Source organism: Capricornis sumatraensis, chromosome 1 (assembly GCF_032405125.1).
Source record: "Capricornis sumatraensis isolate serow.1 chromosome 1, serow.2, whole genome shotgun sequence".
Classification (NCBI taxonomy): Eukaryota; Metazoa; Chordata; class Mammalia; order Artiodactyla; family Bovidae; genus Capricornis; species Capricornis sumatraensis.
The window spans coordinates 45,170,001-45,188,890 of NC_091069.1; the positions used below are offsets into that span (position 1 = coordinate 45,170,001).

The 18,890-nt window shown below is 33.6% G+C and overlaps 1 protein-coding gene across 8 annotated transcripts in view; it reads right to left on the bottom strand.

Moving 5' to 3' along the window:
* The window catches only part of EHBP1 (EH domain binding protein 1), a 349,564-nt gene that overhangs the window by 37,289 nt on the left and 293,385 nt on the right, over positions 1 to 18,890 (bottom strand). For 4 of the 8 annotated variants that reach the window (XM_068988969.1, XM_068989001.1, XM_068988961.1 and 1 more), the window contains 5 exons: positions 15,798 to 15,905; positions 12,621 to 12,745; positions 10,098 to 10,236; positions 9,811 to 9,917; positions 7,049 to 7,172 (listed from right to left, as the gene is read on the bottom strand). In XM_068988969.1, the coding sequence (XP_068845070.1) occupies positions 7,049 to 7,172; positions 9,811 to 9,917; positions 10,098 to 10,236; positions 12,621 to 12,745; positions 15,798 to 15,905 (603 nt within the window). The remainder of the gene's footprint in view (positions 1 to 7,048; positions 7,173 to 9,810; positions 9,918 to 10,097; positions 10,237 to 12,620; positions 12,746 to 15,797; positions 15,906 to 18,890) is intronic. The other 4 variants (XM_068989010.1, XM_068988993.1, XM_068988985.1 and 1 more) reach the window with 1 other exon arrangement.

Genomic DNA, 18,890 nt, shown 5'->3' on the forward strand with positions numbered 1-18,890 from the left:
GTGCTGTTACCAATCACTCTTACTTGGTTTTGGGAGACCACATTGTGGGGAAAAAAGATCATGAGAGGGAAGAAGTCTTTCCTACATATTATATCTTATCTTGATAATATATGATATGTCCTTCTTTTCTTTAAGATATGGTGAAAAGAAATTGTACTTCCATGAGATCTTTGTTCTCAGAAAATAAGACTAACAAAATTTCTGTGAGCCATTAAAATCTAGTCAGTTGGGAAGAAGAAGAAAGAGAAGAGAGAAAAAGAGGAGTTACATATATAGTCAAAAGTGGAATAATCAGTCAAAACAAAAAGCGACTCAAATACTTCATAGATAGCTCTCATATATCTTCTATGCATTAAGGTAGTTAGGAAAGTAAATAGCAGAAAGTGAATTTGAAAAAGGTACATCTTTCATGACCTATTCCCTAAATAATTAATTTTAATACTAAAATGCTTTAAAGGCACCAATATAATATTATCTCATTTTTCACTAACAGATTTTAGAATAATACCTCCTCCTAAATATTTTAACTCCTTACACAGTGGAGATGCAAATTCTAAAATATTAAATGCTTTTGAAGGACACTGAGCTCCCTCTGGTGAAGGCATAACAAGTTTATTAAGTAAGCACCACCTCTGGAATTATAATCCCCTCTGGCTTCTTCCACTGAGTTTATTGGTTCAATTTTCATAACCATGAGCATCATTAGGGCAATGCAGTAATTAAGAGTTGTTAGAAAGTGAATTCTCAAACTGCAGATTAGAAAATTAAACTATTTCCTGATTACATATTAATGGAGCACAACAATAGCAGTTGCCATAAGCTTGGAAGGCAACCAAGGGATAAATCTGTGTACTTAATTACCATAAACAATGGCTGCATAGAAATGAAGTTTTATGCACATTCCCTTCTGTAATATGTCTGATATCAGTACACACTTGACAATTCTTGTTCAATTATCTCTATTATTTAATGCGCTGTGAACGGCTCTGTGTAAATAAAATTAACCACCCCAATTACTTTGAATTCATCTAGGGACAACGTAATAAAAAAATGTGAAGAATTCTGCATGCCTATTAATCTAAAACATTACAGATGCTTTCCCATATTCTCTTGTCTATATTTATTTTGTCTACACTTATTTTACTGCTCTGCTAATTCAATTATATTTACCATTGGTGGTCAATAGAGTTTTTGTTATTTAATTAATCCTTATATAGCACCATAAAATGCTCATTATCTGATATCTACAGAGATCGGATAGTGAATAGTGCCTATTTAATAACTAAATTTATATCTAACTGAACTTAGAAGCTTATGGCTAATCATTAAAAATATTTTTAAAATGTAGACCAAATATATAATTACAGTAAAAGTTAGAGTGCAAGCTTTTCTTAGGGTAGAAATGAGAAAATACAGATAAAAGAACCCAAAAGAGATACACATAGGATGAGATAGTTACAAGACCCTAAGGAAGATTTTTAATACTTGAGATATATTTTGAAATCTGCACTTACTCAATGAGTCACAGCATCCAAAAATCCATCTATTAATAGAATATACTATTTGTAACATAGAAGGTACATTGTTATCATAATAAGATAATTCTGTCTTTGTAATAATTTAAGGTTGGTCATTATGAAGGGAAAATAAATCACTGAGATTGAAATTATATTACTCTATACCTTGATCACACAAATGCCTTTTCTTTTTCACACCTTCTGCGCATACTGTTTTTCTTCCCCAACCACAGAGAAACTCTTTTATTATCACATACAGTATTTCAGGAACAGAAGTATAAAACCCTCTGGAAATCTAATAATTTCAAGTATTTATTAGACTCTAATCAAGAGACAGGACACTGAACCAGTATTCATGCCACTGAAGCACTAATTTTCTATAAGGTACTGATAAACTATTCCTTTTTTAAAAAAAGATAGCTGAGATTACATTTCATTTAAAACAGATCTAGATCACATTTTTAAGAGTAAAACTAAGAGGCTTTAACATATGAAAGTACATACATATCCAGTGTCATAGATTGTAAGCTGCTAATATAAAAATAATTATAATATTTTAGAAGTCAGTCACTTAAAGTTTTAGTTATTTTTACTTTTAACACACCTCAGAACACCACCCTCAGGTATTCGTAAGCAGATGATGCCTGATTGAAAACTACTCTCAAGTCTAAATATGTTCAAGTATAGAACTTTCTAAAGATTAGCAAAGAGCTAGATGTTCCTTTTGAAGGGAAGCTTGTTTTCATCTCTTTGGTTATTGCAAATGAGGATGTTTTGTAGCCTGATTTTCATGTACATTACATGGTGATGACCAGGGAAGAGAAATAATTTTAAGAGGTATATGAGTGTGCTAGGTCTCTAATGGGCCGAATGAGTTGGTTAAGTGACTTTTTTCATAAACTAAATGAATACTGATCTGTTTCTTCTGAATTGCTAACTATAAATCAGGAAATGGTGATAAAAGGGTATACAGAATTAGTAATAAGACTCCAGGAAAATTGGAAGTTAACTTCTAAGATGAGATGTGAAGCAGAGACCATGTCATGTGGTGTCTCGAGGTTGGGCTCCAGAGTCCTCAGATTGGGTTTGACTCCTGGCACTACCATTTGAAGGCAAGTTACTACCTTCTCTGAGCCTCAGTTTCCTCCCTAAAAATGTGATTATTTGTAGTCCCAGTTATTAAATGGAACCTATCCCACAGGGCCATTGTGAGAGATAATGTGTTACACACATTATCTCCTTGTCCTTAATGTTACATACATCAAGCATTTTCCATAAAGCCAGACTTATATATAAGAAGCATGTAATAAATACTGGCTATGATTGTTATCTTTAGGTAAAGACAATGAGTAATTCTGAAGACTCAGTGAGAAGGGTTCCTAGTAACAAGTCAAAATTTTCATTTTTATGTTTTTGTGGGCCCAATTTCCTGCTTTAAAGAAGCTTTAATATTTACGACATTTGATTCCTCAAAGGCTGAGGTAAAGAAACATTCTGAGGAATGTAGAGAAAAGTTATCTCTTTTCATTCTTTTTCCCCTGAGTATATTTGATATTTTTAAATGGTCAGTTGCTAGATTTTTGTAGTGGTTAGTCTACAAAAAGCTACAGAATCAGTATTTGTGGCCAAGGGACTTAGGGAGGTAATCATGATCACTTTTCAGTGCTTAAAGGGTAGAAAGCCAGAAGATGCCATTTCATTGCAATTTCCCCCTCAAGATATTTAATTTTTACACTCAAAATATAAATAAAATATTGTCATTTAATACCCCCAAATTATTAGTTTAAAACACTACTGTCCTACAGTAAGAAAGTTTGATAACCATCACATGAAAACAGATTAGGAATGGGAAAGAAAAACCATTCATTAGAGTAACACTATCTGTAGCACTTTAGTAAAAGGGTTCATCAACATTCCCATTTCAAACTCCATTTTTGCAAAGCTAACAATATTGCTGGTTCAGATTCATTAGCCCTATACTTATAAAACATCAGCTTAGAACACATGTATGTTTCTAATAAGCTTTATTGTTCCCAAGGAACTAATTGTTATAAACTTTATGTGCTAGAAATTTAAAAATTCCTCCTCTGCAATAACTACAAAATAAAAACAAAACCCACAAAACATTGCTTATGGAAAAAAATTCTCCATCATTTGCATGAGGGTTTTATAGACCCTAAGATAGGATGGCAGAAATACACACATACACACACACAGTCTCACACACTCTCTCTCTCACATACTATTGTTATTTAATATTCAGACTATCACTGATTTAAGATTACTCAATTTCAGAAGGAACTAGTCGTATAAATCCCCACAGCTGAGTTGACTCTACTATTGATGCCTCTCCTCTAAATGAATGCTGGCATCTTTCCAGTCTTTCCCATGTCATGGCCATTCTCATCCCTGCTATCTCCCCCTCTTGTTGTAGTACTGACTGAGGATCTCTCTTACAATCCTTTGCTACTTTTTTGCTAGAGTCTTCTTCCAACAAGTAAAGAAAAATGAACAGAAGTCTGGACCACCAACCAGTCCCCACCCTCCTTCTCAAGATGCGAGAGCTTCAGTGTTAAAGGAGTTGGTGCTTAAAGCCCAGAGCTGCTCAAGCTTTAAGAACCTAGGACTCAGGTCTAATAATAACTATTATTATTATTATATTTATATTTTAAATTAATAGATTTGTGTGGGTTTGTCTAGCCTGTAGATGCTTATAACAGTGCTTGTTTTGGAAAATGTATCCTCAGTTCCACAAATCAACTTCTAAGTAAACTTCATAGCCCTTTTAAAACTGAGTACAGTTTCTTAATAAAAAATAGAGAATTACCATATGACTCAGTAATTCCAACCCCTCAAACTGAAGAGATGCAAAGAGATGATTTGAGACCATGTTCATCATAGCCAGAAGGTGGAAACAACCCAAATGTCCATCAATGGATGAATGAATATACAAAATATGGCATATATATACAATGGAATATTATTTAACCACAACAAGAACAGGGCTTCCCTGATAGCTCAGTTGGTAAAGAATCGCCTGTAATGCAGGAGACCCCAGTTCGATTCCTGGGTCGGGAAAACCCGCTGGAGAAGGGCTAGGCTACTCACTCTAGTATTCTTGGGCTTCCCTTGTGGCTCAGCTGGTAAAGAATCTGCCTGCAATGCGGGAGACCTGGGTTGGGAAGATCCCCTGGAGAAAGGAAAGGCTACCCACTCCACTATTCTGACCTGCAGAATTCCATGGACTGTATAGTCTGAGTGACTTTCACTTTCACAAAAAGGTATTAAGTAGTGGTATATTACAATATAGTTGAACCTTGAAAATATTATAGTAACTGAAAGAAATCAGACACAAAAGAATAACTATAGTTTGATTTCACTTATATGAAATATCTAGAATAAAACTAATTCAGAGAAACAGAAAGTAGATTAGTGAATTCCAGGGGACTGAGAGGAGGAAGTGAGGAATTAATAAGCACAGTTTCTGTTTAGGGTGATGAAAAACTCTGGAAATAGTGGTGGTGATTGCACAACACTGTGAATGTACTAGATGCTACAGAACTGTACATTTTAAAATGGTTAATTTTATATGTGAATTTCAAATCAATACAATTTAAAACTGTATATAGTCAGTATCCACAAGTATATAAAAACTGAAATAGCCAATAAAGTATTTTTTTGCTATTAAAAAAAGAGAGAGAGAGAAAGAGAACTGTCTCAAGAACTAGAAAACCTAAAAATGGGTTCAGGCCCTAACTCAGCCATTAGTAATTAAGCCGTCTTATATGAGCCATTTCCCCTATCTGAGCCTTAGTTTTATCATGTAATGTATATGATTACTATCTGTTCTGCTTAATTCTAAGGCTGAGATTCAGAAAGTAAATGAAGAATATGGATACTATCTGCTCTGCTTAATTCTAAGGCTGAGATTCAGAAAGTAAATGAAAACTCTAACATATCAGAGAAAGGTGCTAACTTCTATAATAAATGAAAAGTTAGAAGCACTGGAACCTCCAAAAGGAAAAGGATAAATATATGCTTTCCCTTTCTAACACCTTACCTTTTAATTCAGATGCTAAATAGGCTTTAGGCAAATCTTGGTGACCATTATTTGAGCTGGAGGAGGTTTGATACGATCCAGGAGAATTCTTGTAGCTTATCAAGCTGGGGAATCAAGTCTAGCAGATTCAGTCTAGACCAGATTCTGTCCTGTGTAGCATGGAATATAAAACCCTGAAGAGATTCTAGAGAGTCTGTAGTCCATGACGTGTTTCAGATAATAAATGATTTATAGTTGGGACGAGGGCCACTACAAAGCTTCACTGGTAATGTCTGTTCTGGTTAGAACCCTCAATAAATCAGGTTCCAAGCATGAAAGAAGGAAAGGAAACAGAATTTCTAGTCTTTTCTCTTGTGACACAATGCTCTTTTATGAAAAAAGCCCTAAAGTCTTCACAGAACACAGTTTGAAACCAATCCGGTCATATAAAACCAAAGGCCTCTTCACAGTCTAGTGTGTTCTATCACTAATGTAGGCAATTTTCAAATGTCTCATTTAAGTGATTATTTCTGAAGGAGTTTATTAGTTGTAAATACATCTTTGGCAGATAGAGAAGAAATAGTTCAAGAAAGCTTTCCAATTCTAATCCACTAGTAATTTACTAATCTATTTAACATAAAATTAAAGCAATTAATTAGAGGAATAGATTTTCTACTTAGATTTTGACATTTTTTAACTTAACATAGTTTACTTTTACTTTGGTATGAATTTCAATTTATTTCCCATTTTTACCCCTTTGTAGGAGCAGCATTTTAAAGAAACATATTCGTATGTACTTCTTAAAAATACATACACAGTACCCACCTCCCCCACCCCACCAGAGTAGCTTACTGCACACTTAGACCTATTCAATCACCATTGGCAATCAGCATTAAATGCCAATCTATCCTCTGGTTAGGAGCTAACTTGCTGCTCTAAACCATTTTTACAAACCTTCCTATATACCTTAATCCTTTCAAATGCAACTGTGACACAAAGTATTACAGATTTTTAAAAAGCTGTTCTCTTGAAAAAAAATTGCGGAGCATCAGTAACCAGATAGTATTCTCAAATTTCAGTGATCTAGTCCATGGAGCCGTCCCCCTATGCATAGTGCTCTGTTTCATGCAGTACATGGCTTTAGCTGGCCAAATCTTTTTTTTTCCCCAATGAATCAGTAGAACAGTGAAGATCTTACTTTTTTTTTAAGCAGTGGCATATCAATGAGGCACAGATGTGTATTCCAACTCTGCATGGATGAGCACACTGTTCAATAGTGCTGGCTCACACGGTATCAGGGCAAGTTATCACTTCCCATGAAGGCACTCTTATCACCAGGGCCCAGAGAGGTGGCTGCAAATCGCAGCCTTTTTATTTTCAAGGCAGTTCTGCTGAACATTCAGGCTTCAAAGATTCACACTTCCAAAACTCTATAAGAGTTTGTGAACGCTCAATTTGCCAAAACTGTTTACAGTGTAATTGGGCACCGTACCTGTGTCCATGAGATAGCGAAGGCGCTTCTCCACCAGCGCGGCACGGGTGTCAATTTGCTTTTGCTCATTCTCTAGTGCTGCCAATTCTCCTACAACATACTGACTGGTGTCTTTGAACCCTTTCTGTTAACGAGAACAAACAAGAAGGAAAAAAAAAAATCACTTGTAAGTTGCATTTTTTCCTTTCTGCAAACACTTAGTAGAGCACTTACCTAGAGAACCAAATACGCCTTTAGTATCACCCTTAGTACCAAAAATCAACGCCCTGTGATTCAAAACATTTTCATATGTATTATATATAGCAAAACTTTTGTAAACAGAGAAAACCTCAGCTGTTTAGTATTATATTTATAATTTAATACCCAGGTTTAAAAAGTAAACACTGAGTTAGAAAAATTTCTCCTAGAGTTGAGTCAGTTATTAAGCGTGGACAAAGACAGATAATTTTCCCCTTGGTGGCTGTCAAAACAAATAATTATAACATCCTTAATTCAAAAGTATAATATACAAAAATGGAGTTTAGCTAAGGAATTGATTCTTAAAGAATTTATCTGGAAGAATATCAGATTTGTTCTTACAGAAATATAAAATTAAAAAGATACATTTCTTTTCATAGTGACTATATTTTTAAAAATATTTTTTTTAAATGATGAAAGAGAAGTTTCTAATATTTCCAGTTTCCCCTCCAGCTGGCTTCTGTACTTTAACATGTCATTGTGTTGATGTATTACTAATTATTGTAACTGTGAATTCTAACTTGACAGGTGGTTTCAAACCTTGCTACACTGGATCTAATGCTACCAGTACATTGATTTGGTTAATCTTCCATGTAACCAAATTTGGATTTTAATCTGAAATTTCACTTTTTATAACCATGCATGTTAAAAAAAATTTATCCTTAGAAGTTCTATTTGAAGTAGCAGTTCTATTATAAAGTACCAGTAAACTTTAATTTTTATTTCCATATTACAAATTTAAATCATTAGGGGCAGGGTTATTTGTGGTATAGTACCAAACTGATTAATTACAGCTCCCTTTGGAATGTTTATCTTGTGACATTTCTAGGGGTAAGTTTCCTAAGTAGTTGACAAACACTAAAGAACTGCGTAAGTGATTACTCTTACCACTGCCACTACTACTATCAGCACTTATAACATTTATTCAGAGAAATAAATGTGAGCAACCTTCCTCTGCCAAATCCCTTCCATACCTAGGAGCATATTAATCTCTAAGAAGCCACGAGGAATTATCTTTTGTTACTCCTTAAACAAGAAACTAAATCAAGAATTATGTTATTATAGGATATTTTGGAAGTCTCATAATCAACAAACCTGTCTAACCACATGAATAACTTATTTATCTTTGGAACTGGTAAATATGAACTCAATTTAAACCAGCTTATTGTTAAACTGATTATGGTAGCTGACAAACTGAAAACTGAAATATTTTTTAAAAATCATGAAACTGATAAATCATGTCTCAGGATGGACTGATCAAATAAAGTCACTGTATTTTTTCAAGATTCATACAAAGTGGATATTCTCTCACCTCAATATGAAATAAAGCAAAAATTATAAGAACAGAATAAATGCTAATGGTAACTTTAAAATTTGGTGGATGCTTTTTGTATCTATCTGCCAGAGACTAGAGCATTTTCAAAACGGACTTTTCTTTTCTCAATCCCATTCAGAGTAATAAAAATGTAAGAAAACAGAAGTGATAAGTAATACATAAACTGCTTCTACTCACCAGTTCAGTTAAAAATAGTCATTAAGTTTATAGCCAGATTTAAATAGTGGGAGTATACAGTATACTCAAATATTCTGTAACTTATAAATTATACTTAATATTTCATCAGGATATACGAGGTACCTCTTCTGAGGTACCTCTTCTATGTATTAAGACATTCTTTTAGTGAAATAACTTTAGGATGAAAACCTAAAAATGAGAAGTTTTTAGAGCCCTAAAATATAGTTTGTAACTCTCAGTACATTTGCAAGGGTTTTAAAATCCAAAAAAAAACAATTTTAACAGTAAAAACAACAAAAATATTTACACAAACTGGAGATAATAATAATTTTTAAAAGTAGCACCATTAAAGAGAGCAATGCTTCCAGACAAAAATTCAAGTTAAAACTTGTTCTTCCTGCTTCTGTCCCTCAGCTGTCCATCAAAAGCAGCTTTCTCCCTGCGGTCTATCAAATATTTCCCTCACAAATCAATTTTACACATGATCAGCCCATACCCCTACTGAGCTGAACCTCCCCGTTAATTAAGTGAAGAAATTACCATATATATTATATTAATGCAAACATCATTCAGCTAGTAATTCACGGCTGATCTGGATAATGGAAAGGTTGAACACCCATTAACCCAAGCCAACAAAATGGGTTGGCTGAGAAATTCTAGCAGGTCTCATGTGACTTTTCCCTCTAACTGCAGCTCTGCGGTATCTGCTATTGTAATAATTAAAATCCTCCTGGTAGATCAATACTGGAATCTCTTTATGGGAAGTGCCCTGATGGAAATGTCTCAAGGAAGCTGGGGCTGTGGAACTCTGAAAAATTCATTTTTTTTTATCTGACAATTATCACCACACTGCAGACTAATTCAACAGTGCACCCCTCTCACTCTGCTTTGAATGCACTGGAGATTGACATCTTAAAAAACCTAACATCTCATTTTAACAAATAAAGGCACTATTTCCACATACAGTTTGGAATTATCAGCAATCATGAAACCACACAAAAAATTAATATACATTAAGCACTTCATCTTCTGATGGCTTCCTCTGAGTTTCAGTTATCGCTGCCTTCTCCTCATTTCCTTTCTTTGTATCTTCTTGTATTGATCTCTGCCTTTTCATCTCTTAAAAAAAAGGGAAAGACATGTAAAATTATTATAAAGCTTGATAGTTGTGTATTAAAATGTGGATTTACATTATCAGCGCATATATATATATATATACACACACACACACACACACACACACACAGCTAAATACTGTTAAATTGTAAGATGGGAAAACATCTAAAAAAGTGTTCTTACCTGGTCTGTTCTCAACATATTGACTGAAAGACTGAAGTTGAGTCTTTTTGACTGTAGCATCCTTGCTGAACACAACAGGATTTCTAAACCGTTCTGTTGCTTTTTGTAATCGCTCAGTCCTAAGATCCTCTGTGCCATTCTAAAAGTAAAACAAATGTGTTTATAGTCCTGATCTTTTTATAAATGTGAGATTACACATTAGTAAACAACTTTTACTGATTTAAGATAATTTCAATTTAGAAATATATTGGAAAAAAAAAGGATTGTAAAGAGTTCTAAACAGCACAACTACAAGGTCTGTTGCCTGTAACCAAAACCTTTGGGAGACAGGGTTTAAACAGAGAATCATTCTTGATAACTTTGATTCATTAGATACTGTAAACCTCCCTGTCTTCTCCTGATGATATGTATCATTTAAATGCCACATTACCTCTGTCTACCAGGACCCACCCCACAGCCTCACTATTCTGCCCCATTGGTTTGTACAGTCTCACAGACTTGTATGACAAGAAGAACTAGTTTCTAATTTTATGCCCATTGAGATAAACCACTAATACTGGATGAAGGCTAAAAGGTAGGATTATAATACTACCCCACTGAACTGCATTTCATCAGCTATAACTTTCCAAAGCCAGATTTGTAAGTAAGCCCTTTACAGCTAAGGAAACTACAATTATCTTTTCCAGAGCTTCCTATGTTAATACTGGTAACAAATTCAAATGGTTCTATCAACAAGAAATATCCCAGAAGACTGAACCACTGCAGTGTGTGGAAGCTGCAGATACCGAGGTGCTGTGTACCAAACAAATATTTCATTTTATACCTAATCTTTTATTATTTTTATTAAGTGTTTTGAAAGTAAATAGGGAAAGGCTAAGATGCATGACTAATAGCTAAGCCTGCTGAATGCTGAAACTGGTTATCAAAAGCTACCAAGACTTTGCCCTTCCTCTGCATTGAGACAATCAGTAATGAGGGAGTCCTCCAATGGCCTATTCTCTAGCCTCAAGGAGGCCTGGGATACAGAATCCTCAAGGGAAGGTAACAGTTTATCCTTTTCCACAAACACAAAATGCCTCATTTATAAACGTGTAAACTGCATTTTATTAAAAAAAAATAAAACCCCAAATCAATGCTGAAAGCTTCAAGGGAACAGATGGACTATATGTTCTTTATAAGCATCATTTAAAAAAATCTTAACTAAAAAGATCCATACAAAGACAAGCTGTTTAAAGCACACCTTTTGTTGGAATAAGTTTGAAAATAACTACATTTAAGGGCTTTTTGGAAAGCAAAACCATCTGCATCTATTTAGATAATTAAACCTTAAGAATGAAAATATCTGTTTCATTTTTTTAGGTTATATATTTACATTAGTATCATGCTTACAATATACTACCTATGTAGCTAGGATAGAAACAATTATGGCTTTTATTTGTTTAAGAAAAGTGTGTGTTCTACTGTTGTATCATAATAACTGCCCAATAGTGTAAAACTCAAGTCTTTACCAAAATAAACAAACACAGCTAAATTTTTTGAGGCCTGGCAACATGCTAAAATATCTGTGTGATTAGCTAGCAAATCCCATCTTAAGAAACCTTTTTATGACTAGGGACTTCTGCCACTTTACAAATGTATTCCTCTAAACCCACTAATTCAGTTAGCCTTTTCAATCCATTGTATTATTCTTAGGCCAGCTTCATTCTGCATTAAATCCAGTGCAGAAAGCTAAATTGAACGCAAAAAATCAGACCTGATCCAGGCTTCCTTTTGTTCAAAGATAGAGACCAAAAGTCCTCTGGTGCTGCCACACACTTTCATCACCAATTTATAGAAACCGACAGTATAAGAGAAAAGCAATGAAAGTCATTGTTTTGGGACTTCAAAGCATCTCTGTGTCAGGGAAAGGAAATCCTTTCAGTCAGCAGGGCAGTCCCCACAGTCCGCAGGTGGGTGAAAAGTTATACAAGACTAGAAGTGCCCTAAAGCTAGAGAAATATTAATGATACAGTGCAAGGAAAAGGGGGGACAGCTTGAGAGGGGATAATATAAATACTACAAATCATCATTATCATCATCTTACAATGTGTCATTCTGGCTAAAATCTTTCACAAGGTAAGATTTATACTGGCACAAAGCACATGCAAGTATCTTCAAAATTTATATTCAATCACATACCATCTTCAGATATTAATCCATCTTAACAGGTCAGAGGCTGCAGATGACAGAATATGCTAGAATTCTCTTAACAATGCTCTCATTAGCAAAATACAGATGCATATAGAAGTCAAGAACAGCTTTTACTTTTACTTACATATCAACTTAAAGTAGTAGTTTCTCTGAAAAACTGTATATGCATACTGATTATCATACTGGCATTCAATTTATCAGCTATTTAATAAAAATTCTTATATCTTAATCTTAATGTGAATAATTTGGTAAGAAACTGACTTTAGGATTATAAAGTACCAGTGGAAATTCGAATACACAGATACCAAGTGAAATATTTTAAGTAAGATTTACCTTAATGTCTTGCTCTGGACTTTCATTAACAGCTTTCTGAGCAGTGCTGGAAAGTGAATTTGCCACCTGTGGCTGAGTGTCCAGGAGTTTCTTCAGCTTCAAGTCTGCCAACTTAGTGTCTTGTTCTGTTAAATACGTAAATATTATGAATAACTGTATGAACTACATTTAGATGTGTAGCTATCAATTTAAAGGACATCATAAAAATATTACTATATTTTAAAAAAGAGAGAGAAGGACATTAGAGTTGTGAAATAACATATAAGACCAAACATATGCATAACTCTGCATCTATATATCTACTATAAACAATATTACATACTATATAACTATAATTACTATACTGTAACTATAGTATAACTAAGTAGTCTTTAGGGATATTGACTATATCCCTTTTTCAAAAATTGATATATAACATTGTGTAAGTTTAAGGTGTACAATGTGATGATTTGATACATTCATATATTGCAATATGATTACCATCACAGCATTAGTCAACAATTCTATCATGTCTCAAAATTATTATTATTTTTTTTGTGGTGAGAATAAATAAAATCTAGTCTCTTAGCATATATATGTGCTTTTCCCCAAAATCAGTCCCCATAAAGAATATAGTCAACAAGCCTAAAGACCATTTAGTCATTCTATGGTTAATAGCAGCTATGCTTACCTTAAAACCTCAGCCCATATTTAATGCATATATTTATATTAGCAACTTTATAGGTTGTGCATAATAAAAGACGGTATTAAAAAGTCGGTATTTAAAAGAGGTAATGCATTTGATTCTAAATTATATTATTTTGTAATTTCAATTCTTCTAGTATATTAAATTTAGACATAAAATGCCATATTATGCTCTTAACATTATCTTAGACAGTCATGTATATACTGTTAGAATCCAATGTTTATGTGTGTACATATATACCCAGCATTGAAATAGGGTATATGTTCACAAATAACTTCTAATTAGAGGGCAGAAATAAAGATTATTGTATTTTGCAATGTATAAAATATGGATAGAAATTTAAAATAAAAAATGGCTATAACTTTAAAAATAAATAATTTCAAATTATTTTTAGCAAGTAAATTAGTCTTTATTTAATAAAATAGTTCAGAAGCAAATGGAAACAATTCCATTTAAAAAATTCACTCAAAGCAACTCTTTAATAAAATGATTATAAAAGACATGCTGACCATTTGGTGAATGATATTTTTCATAAAGATTAATAAGTTTTCTAATTATAAGACTCTTAATAAATGCTATTATCATTACTTTCATGCAAATTGGTCAGTTTATATTGCCAGGCTTCTTTTTAAAACAATATCTGATGAACTGTGGTCAAATCAAGATAAAGATTAAACAATTTATTATTAAAACATTATGACTTTTATATACATATAAAAAAAGAATTTTGGGAAAAATAAAGCAAGGATAAAAATCATAATGTATGCTACGTGTTTTCAGATTCCAGTTTGCATTCCTATTTCTTTTTTTTTCATTCCTATTTCTTATTGCCATGAAATAAACCATAGTCTGAATTGGAAATCTGTCCTATGTACATGCCAGCACTTGGCATGCTTGAGAACTGTAAACAATGTATTAGTTAACTCCAAAAAACAGGAAGACTGAGATGTGTTTTCTTTTTTGGTATACAAAAAAGTAGGAAGAGTGTTTTTAAAAAGGATAAGAGTCAAGCCTATTAGGCCTTAAAATTAGTCAGCCTTTAAATACACTAAAATATCTCACAAAGTTGCTGTAACTAAAGCTAAAAAATTCTCCTTACTTTATCCAAAAAAGGGTTAATTTCTCCCATCTTCATAATCTACTATTAAATCAGGAAATATGTACCACTAATTGTCACTGATTTTATACTTCCATGAATTGAATGTTAAAGCTTTAATTCTGAGTTTATAGGTGCCCTCAGCGGTAAAGAGATGATACCGATTTCTGAAAGACTTTGATGGTGGCTGTGGTGAGAGGGTGAGTAGGTATTTTAAACCAAAAGAAGTAAAAGGCAGTCCTAATTTTGGGTTAAAATTTTTTAAAATTTCCTTAAATATCAGCATTCTCCTGTACTTGAATAATTATAAGTATACTGCCCTGTATCTAGTAAAGTATTATTTAATACTAAGCCATGAAGGAACTACTGACAAGAGACACAGATTTTGGCGGGGGGTGGAGGGGGGTGGGGTTGGGGGGGGGTGGGGTGGGGGGTGGCGGGCTGCTCTCCATAGTTAGGAAGACTCTGGTTGACTGTTTTTTGCAGAAATAACAGCATGATTTCAAACAGGGAAGAAACAAAGCAGGTTAGCATTGCAGGGACATGCCATGGCTGGGAAGAAAAGAGTCTCTTCCTCCCTGTAGCTTTTCACAGGAAAAGACAAACATCAGGGATTTCACTTTCTGACCTGTAATTGCCAAAGACATTTTACTGCTATAAGAATTCAATTTAATAAGCATTTATGGAACCCCTCATGTTTACAAAGCTACCTGCTGCTGACTTACAAAGGCAATGCATATGCAACACTCATCTATTAAACCACAAGCAATTATCTTCATATTTTATATGAGAACTCAGAAGTTCAGTTGCAAATGTGATTACTGGTATGATATCTACTGATATACAACAGGAGATTAATTTAATTGTAATCTATATAAGCAGTTTTCAAAGAGTTTTACTGTAATCATTAAGCATGCATAAAATAATTTATTAGTAGTAATATTTAAATACTTAAAGTAAGCACAAAATTTACAAAATAATATTCCTACTAAGACTACCAATTTCAAACCAAATTAGGAAGTCTGATCCATGGTTTACATTACAATTTGAAGCATTCCAATGCTTCATCTGTATCTTAGAACATCACAACAAAATAAGGGAACCAATCACAGAATGTCTACAAATTGTCCTATAAAATATCAAAGTGAATCCTAGTAATAAGAGAAAAACTAAAATTTGCCATTTTACTATTACTGCTAATTTTAACATTAAGCCTAAAACAAAATAATAATATAAAACTGATGGAAGGTGGAGTTAGCTAAATGATTTGTGAGGGCATAAGATGTAACAAAACTACCAAAAGAATTTACTATCATTACTGGTGAGATAATAATAAAAATGTAACAGAAGAGTTTGCCATGCAGCAGGACACAAAGTATTTATAATTTGAAATTACCGGGAGTATCAAGGTCACTTTCTAAGTTAGTAAGTTCATCTCCACCTCCTACAACAAAGCCTTCAGGAATCTCCTCGTTAGTATTTATCTCAACATTATCATTTTCATCTGTAGGAACATGTAGCAATAATGTTAGTATATTATTAGTATATTATTTCTATTTTATATAGGAAAGAAAAATCAGTATTTTAATGACAGTTCAAATTCAGGTCTGACACAGACAAGCAAGTTAAGAAATCAGTTTTAAGTCAATTTTTCATTATTGGATTAACATTTATATTTTACATTTCCATGTCAAAGATGAATTGTCACATCTAAGCAGATGCAAAGATTTTGACAATTTGCCACATGCTGTCTCTGAATTATTGAGCTCATTGAATCCCTATATTTTAAAATGTAATCTCCTGCTAATTTCTAACAACAGTAAATAAAAATAAAGTTGGTTCGATGAAAAAGTCATCAAATAAGAAAGTCACCAAAAATTTCACATTTTATCATTTACTAGAAATAAATATATAAAGAAACAAATCATTCTTTATAAACTTGTAGCTATTTTTAAATTATCTGCATGAAGACTTAAATGCTTTTGTACTATTAACGAAATATGAGTGAAAGCATTATAGACAAATTAAGAACAAACATTGAGATGAGAATAGACAGTACCTTTATGCAAAAGAAAGTTCAGAAACAATTAAGACAGTACATCGTGGAAGACATAAAGCTGGGAAAACACTGTTATTACTCAAAATTAAGTACATGGGAATGAGGTAGCCTTATACTATTTTTTTATACATTTAACAAAATGTATTATAGGTCATAATTAATTAATGATATCTTTTAAAAAGATTTATATTATATATTTCTCCTTTTTAAATCCTAATGATAAGTTGGTTAAGTAATTTTCAACATTATCTATTTAAAAAGGCATAGCAGTAGATCTGTATATTAGATGCTAAGCTTTAAATTCTGCTACTGACAGGCAATGTACCTTTTGGAGAGATATCTGTCTAGCCCTGGGAGTTGAAGAATATCCCCACTATTCTACAGTTTATTTTTCATAGGGCAACTTTTATTAATAATGAGATGTTCCAAAGGTTATTGCAATTGAGAAATTCTAAATTCTATAACTTTGGCTTAAACCTTCAATATTTGTCCTTTTCCCTGTACACTGTGTGTTTGATTTTGGGCTTCCCAAGTAAATATTTACTGTGAGCATTAATATTAATAATAATAGTTTACATTTATTGAAGACTTCCTAATGGAAGCCATTTAGAAGAATACAACAGAGAGAAAAAGAATGAGAAATACCCCCAAGGGAAAATATTGCTAAATGCTTTCAAAACATTAAGGTATTATACTTGGCTATATTATTTAAGTACAATTAGTTGAGAGAGCTTTTCTAATTGACTGTGCTTAGTACAACTATTTGACTAATTTCATAAAAGTCAGCACCATCATCTTCATTGTTCTCAAAAATTCTTCTCTAAATAGTTCTGTAGTAAAGGGAAATGAATGAACAAATATTTCCTGAGTACCAAGGAAGTATTCAGAACACTTCCTCCTGTTAGAGAGTTTACAATCAGTAGATTTTAGAGTATGGCATTTTGTTCCCGCAACCAGCCCCTATTGATTTCTACTGTCCATAATTAATCTAGAGTGAAAGCACAAAATTCAACATTCATTCATTTACTTATTCAAGAAACTTTTATTGTATACTGAAACTGCAATTTACGAAACACTGCTAGATGTTGAAGAGATATCAGGTTTCATAAGATATCAAGTTTTAAGACATTTATTCCACCTTAAAGTTACATATAAGTGAAGGTCACTCAGTCATGTCCGACTCTTTGCGACCCCATGGATTGTAGCCTGCCAGGCTCCTCTGTCCCTAGAATTATCCAGGCAAGAACACTGGACTAGGTAGCCATTCCCTTCTCCAGGGGATCTTCCCAACCGAGGGATTGAACACAGGTCTCCCGTACTGTGGGCAGATTCTTTAGCATCTGAGCCACCAGAGAAGCGCAAGAATACTGGAGTGGGTAGCCTATCCCTTCTCCAGGGGATCTTCCCAACCCAGGGACCAGAAGTTATACATACAAATGACTATAATACCATGTAGGACAGTTAAGTGTTATGAAGTAAAAATAAGATACAGAGCAAATTCAAAGGATGAGAAGATTATTCTTTTGCCAGTAGCACAAGGAACTATTTTTTGGAAGCACTAACCTTTAAATTGAGTCTTCAGAAATGTACAGAATTTCAAAAAGTCAATTGAGGGAAGAGGTTTAGTGGCATGAGAGCAGGAAAGTGTAGATTATGTTCAAAAAATGGTGTAAAGTCCTATTTGGCTCAAGCATACTTAAAGTGAAATAATGGGAAGTAAGGCTTAAAAGGTAAAAAGATTTTACTTGGTAGGAACAGAGGGACACTGGTTTGCTGGTCACACATGATGGGCAATGTGTTGTTTAAGTTGAGAACAGTTTATATAAGCAGTTTTCTACCACAGTGTTTTATGGTAATCAGTTGTGAAATATGTATAATTACTATAAAAGCACTGAAGCTTATGTTTTTATGAATTAACGTATCTCCAATATTATTCCTAAAATATTACTCTTGCTTACGTTCTGACATGTCTTCATATGTGAAAGAAAAAGTGGTTCAGGGATTGCACACAGGAGTATACTAGCCATGTGACATCACCCTTCGTTCGAGATCACTGAGTAAGACGATGGACTCTAGAAAAGAAAGGGTGGAGGCAGGAAATCCATGTTGGAAACTGTCATAACCTCCAGGCAAGTAGTATGGAGAGCTTAATATATCATAAAATAGTTGGGAGTGGGTATGACTTGAAAACCAGCTGGATACTGGATAGTTGGGAGGGATACTGATGAGACGAAGAGTGAGACAGATGTCAACACTGACTCTCCAGACCGAGGGACTAGAAGGATGGCATTGTTATGAAAAGAAGCTAAGTCTGGAACAGTGGTTGGATATGGGTACTTCAGGTCCTGGGGTTATGCAGTGGGATAGTCTTTACTCCTTTACACGTGCCAGGATAATGTGTGATGTTAAACAGGTGCCATTCATTTTATT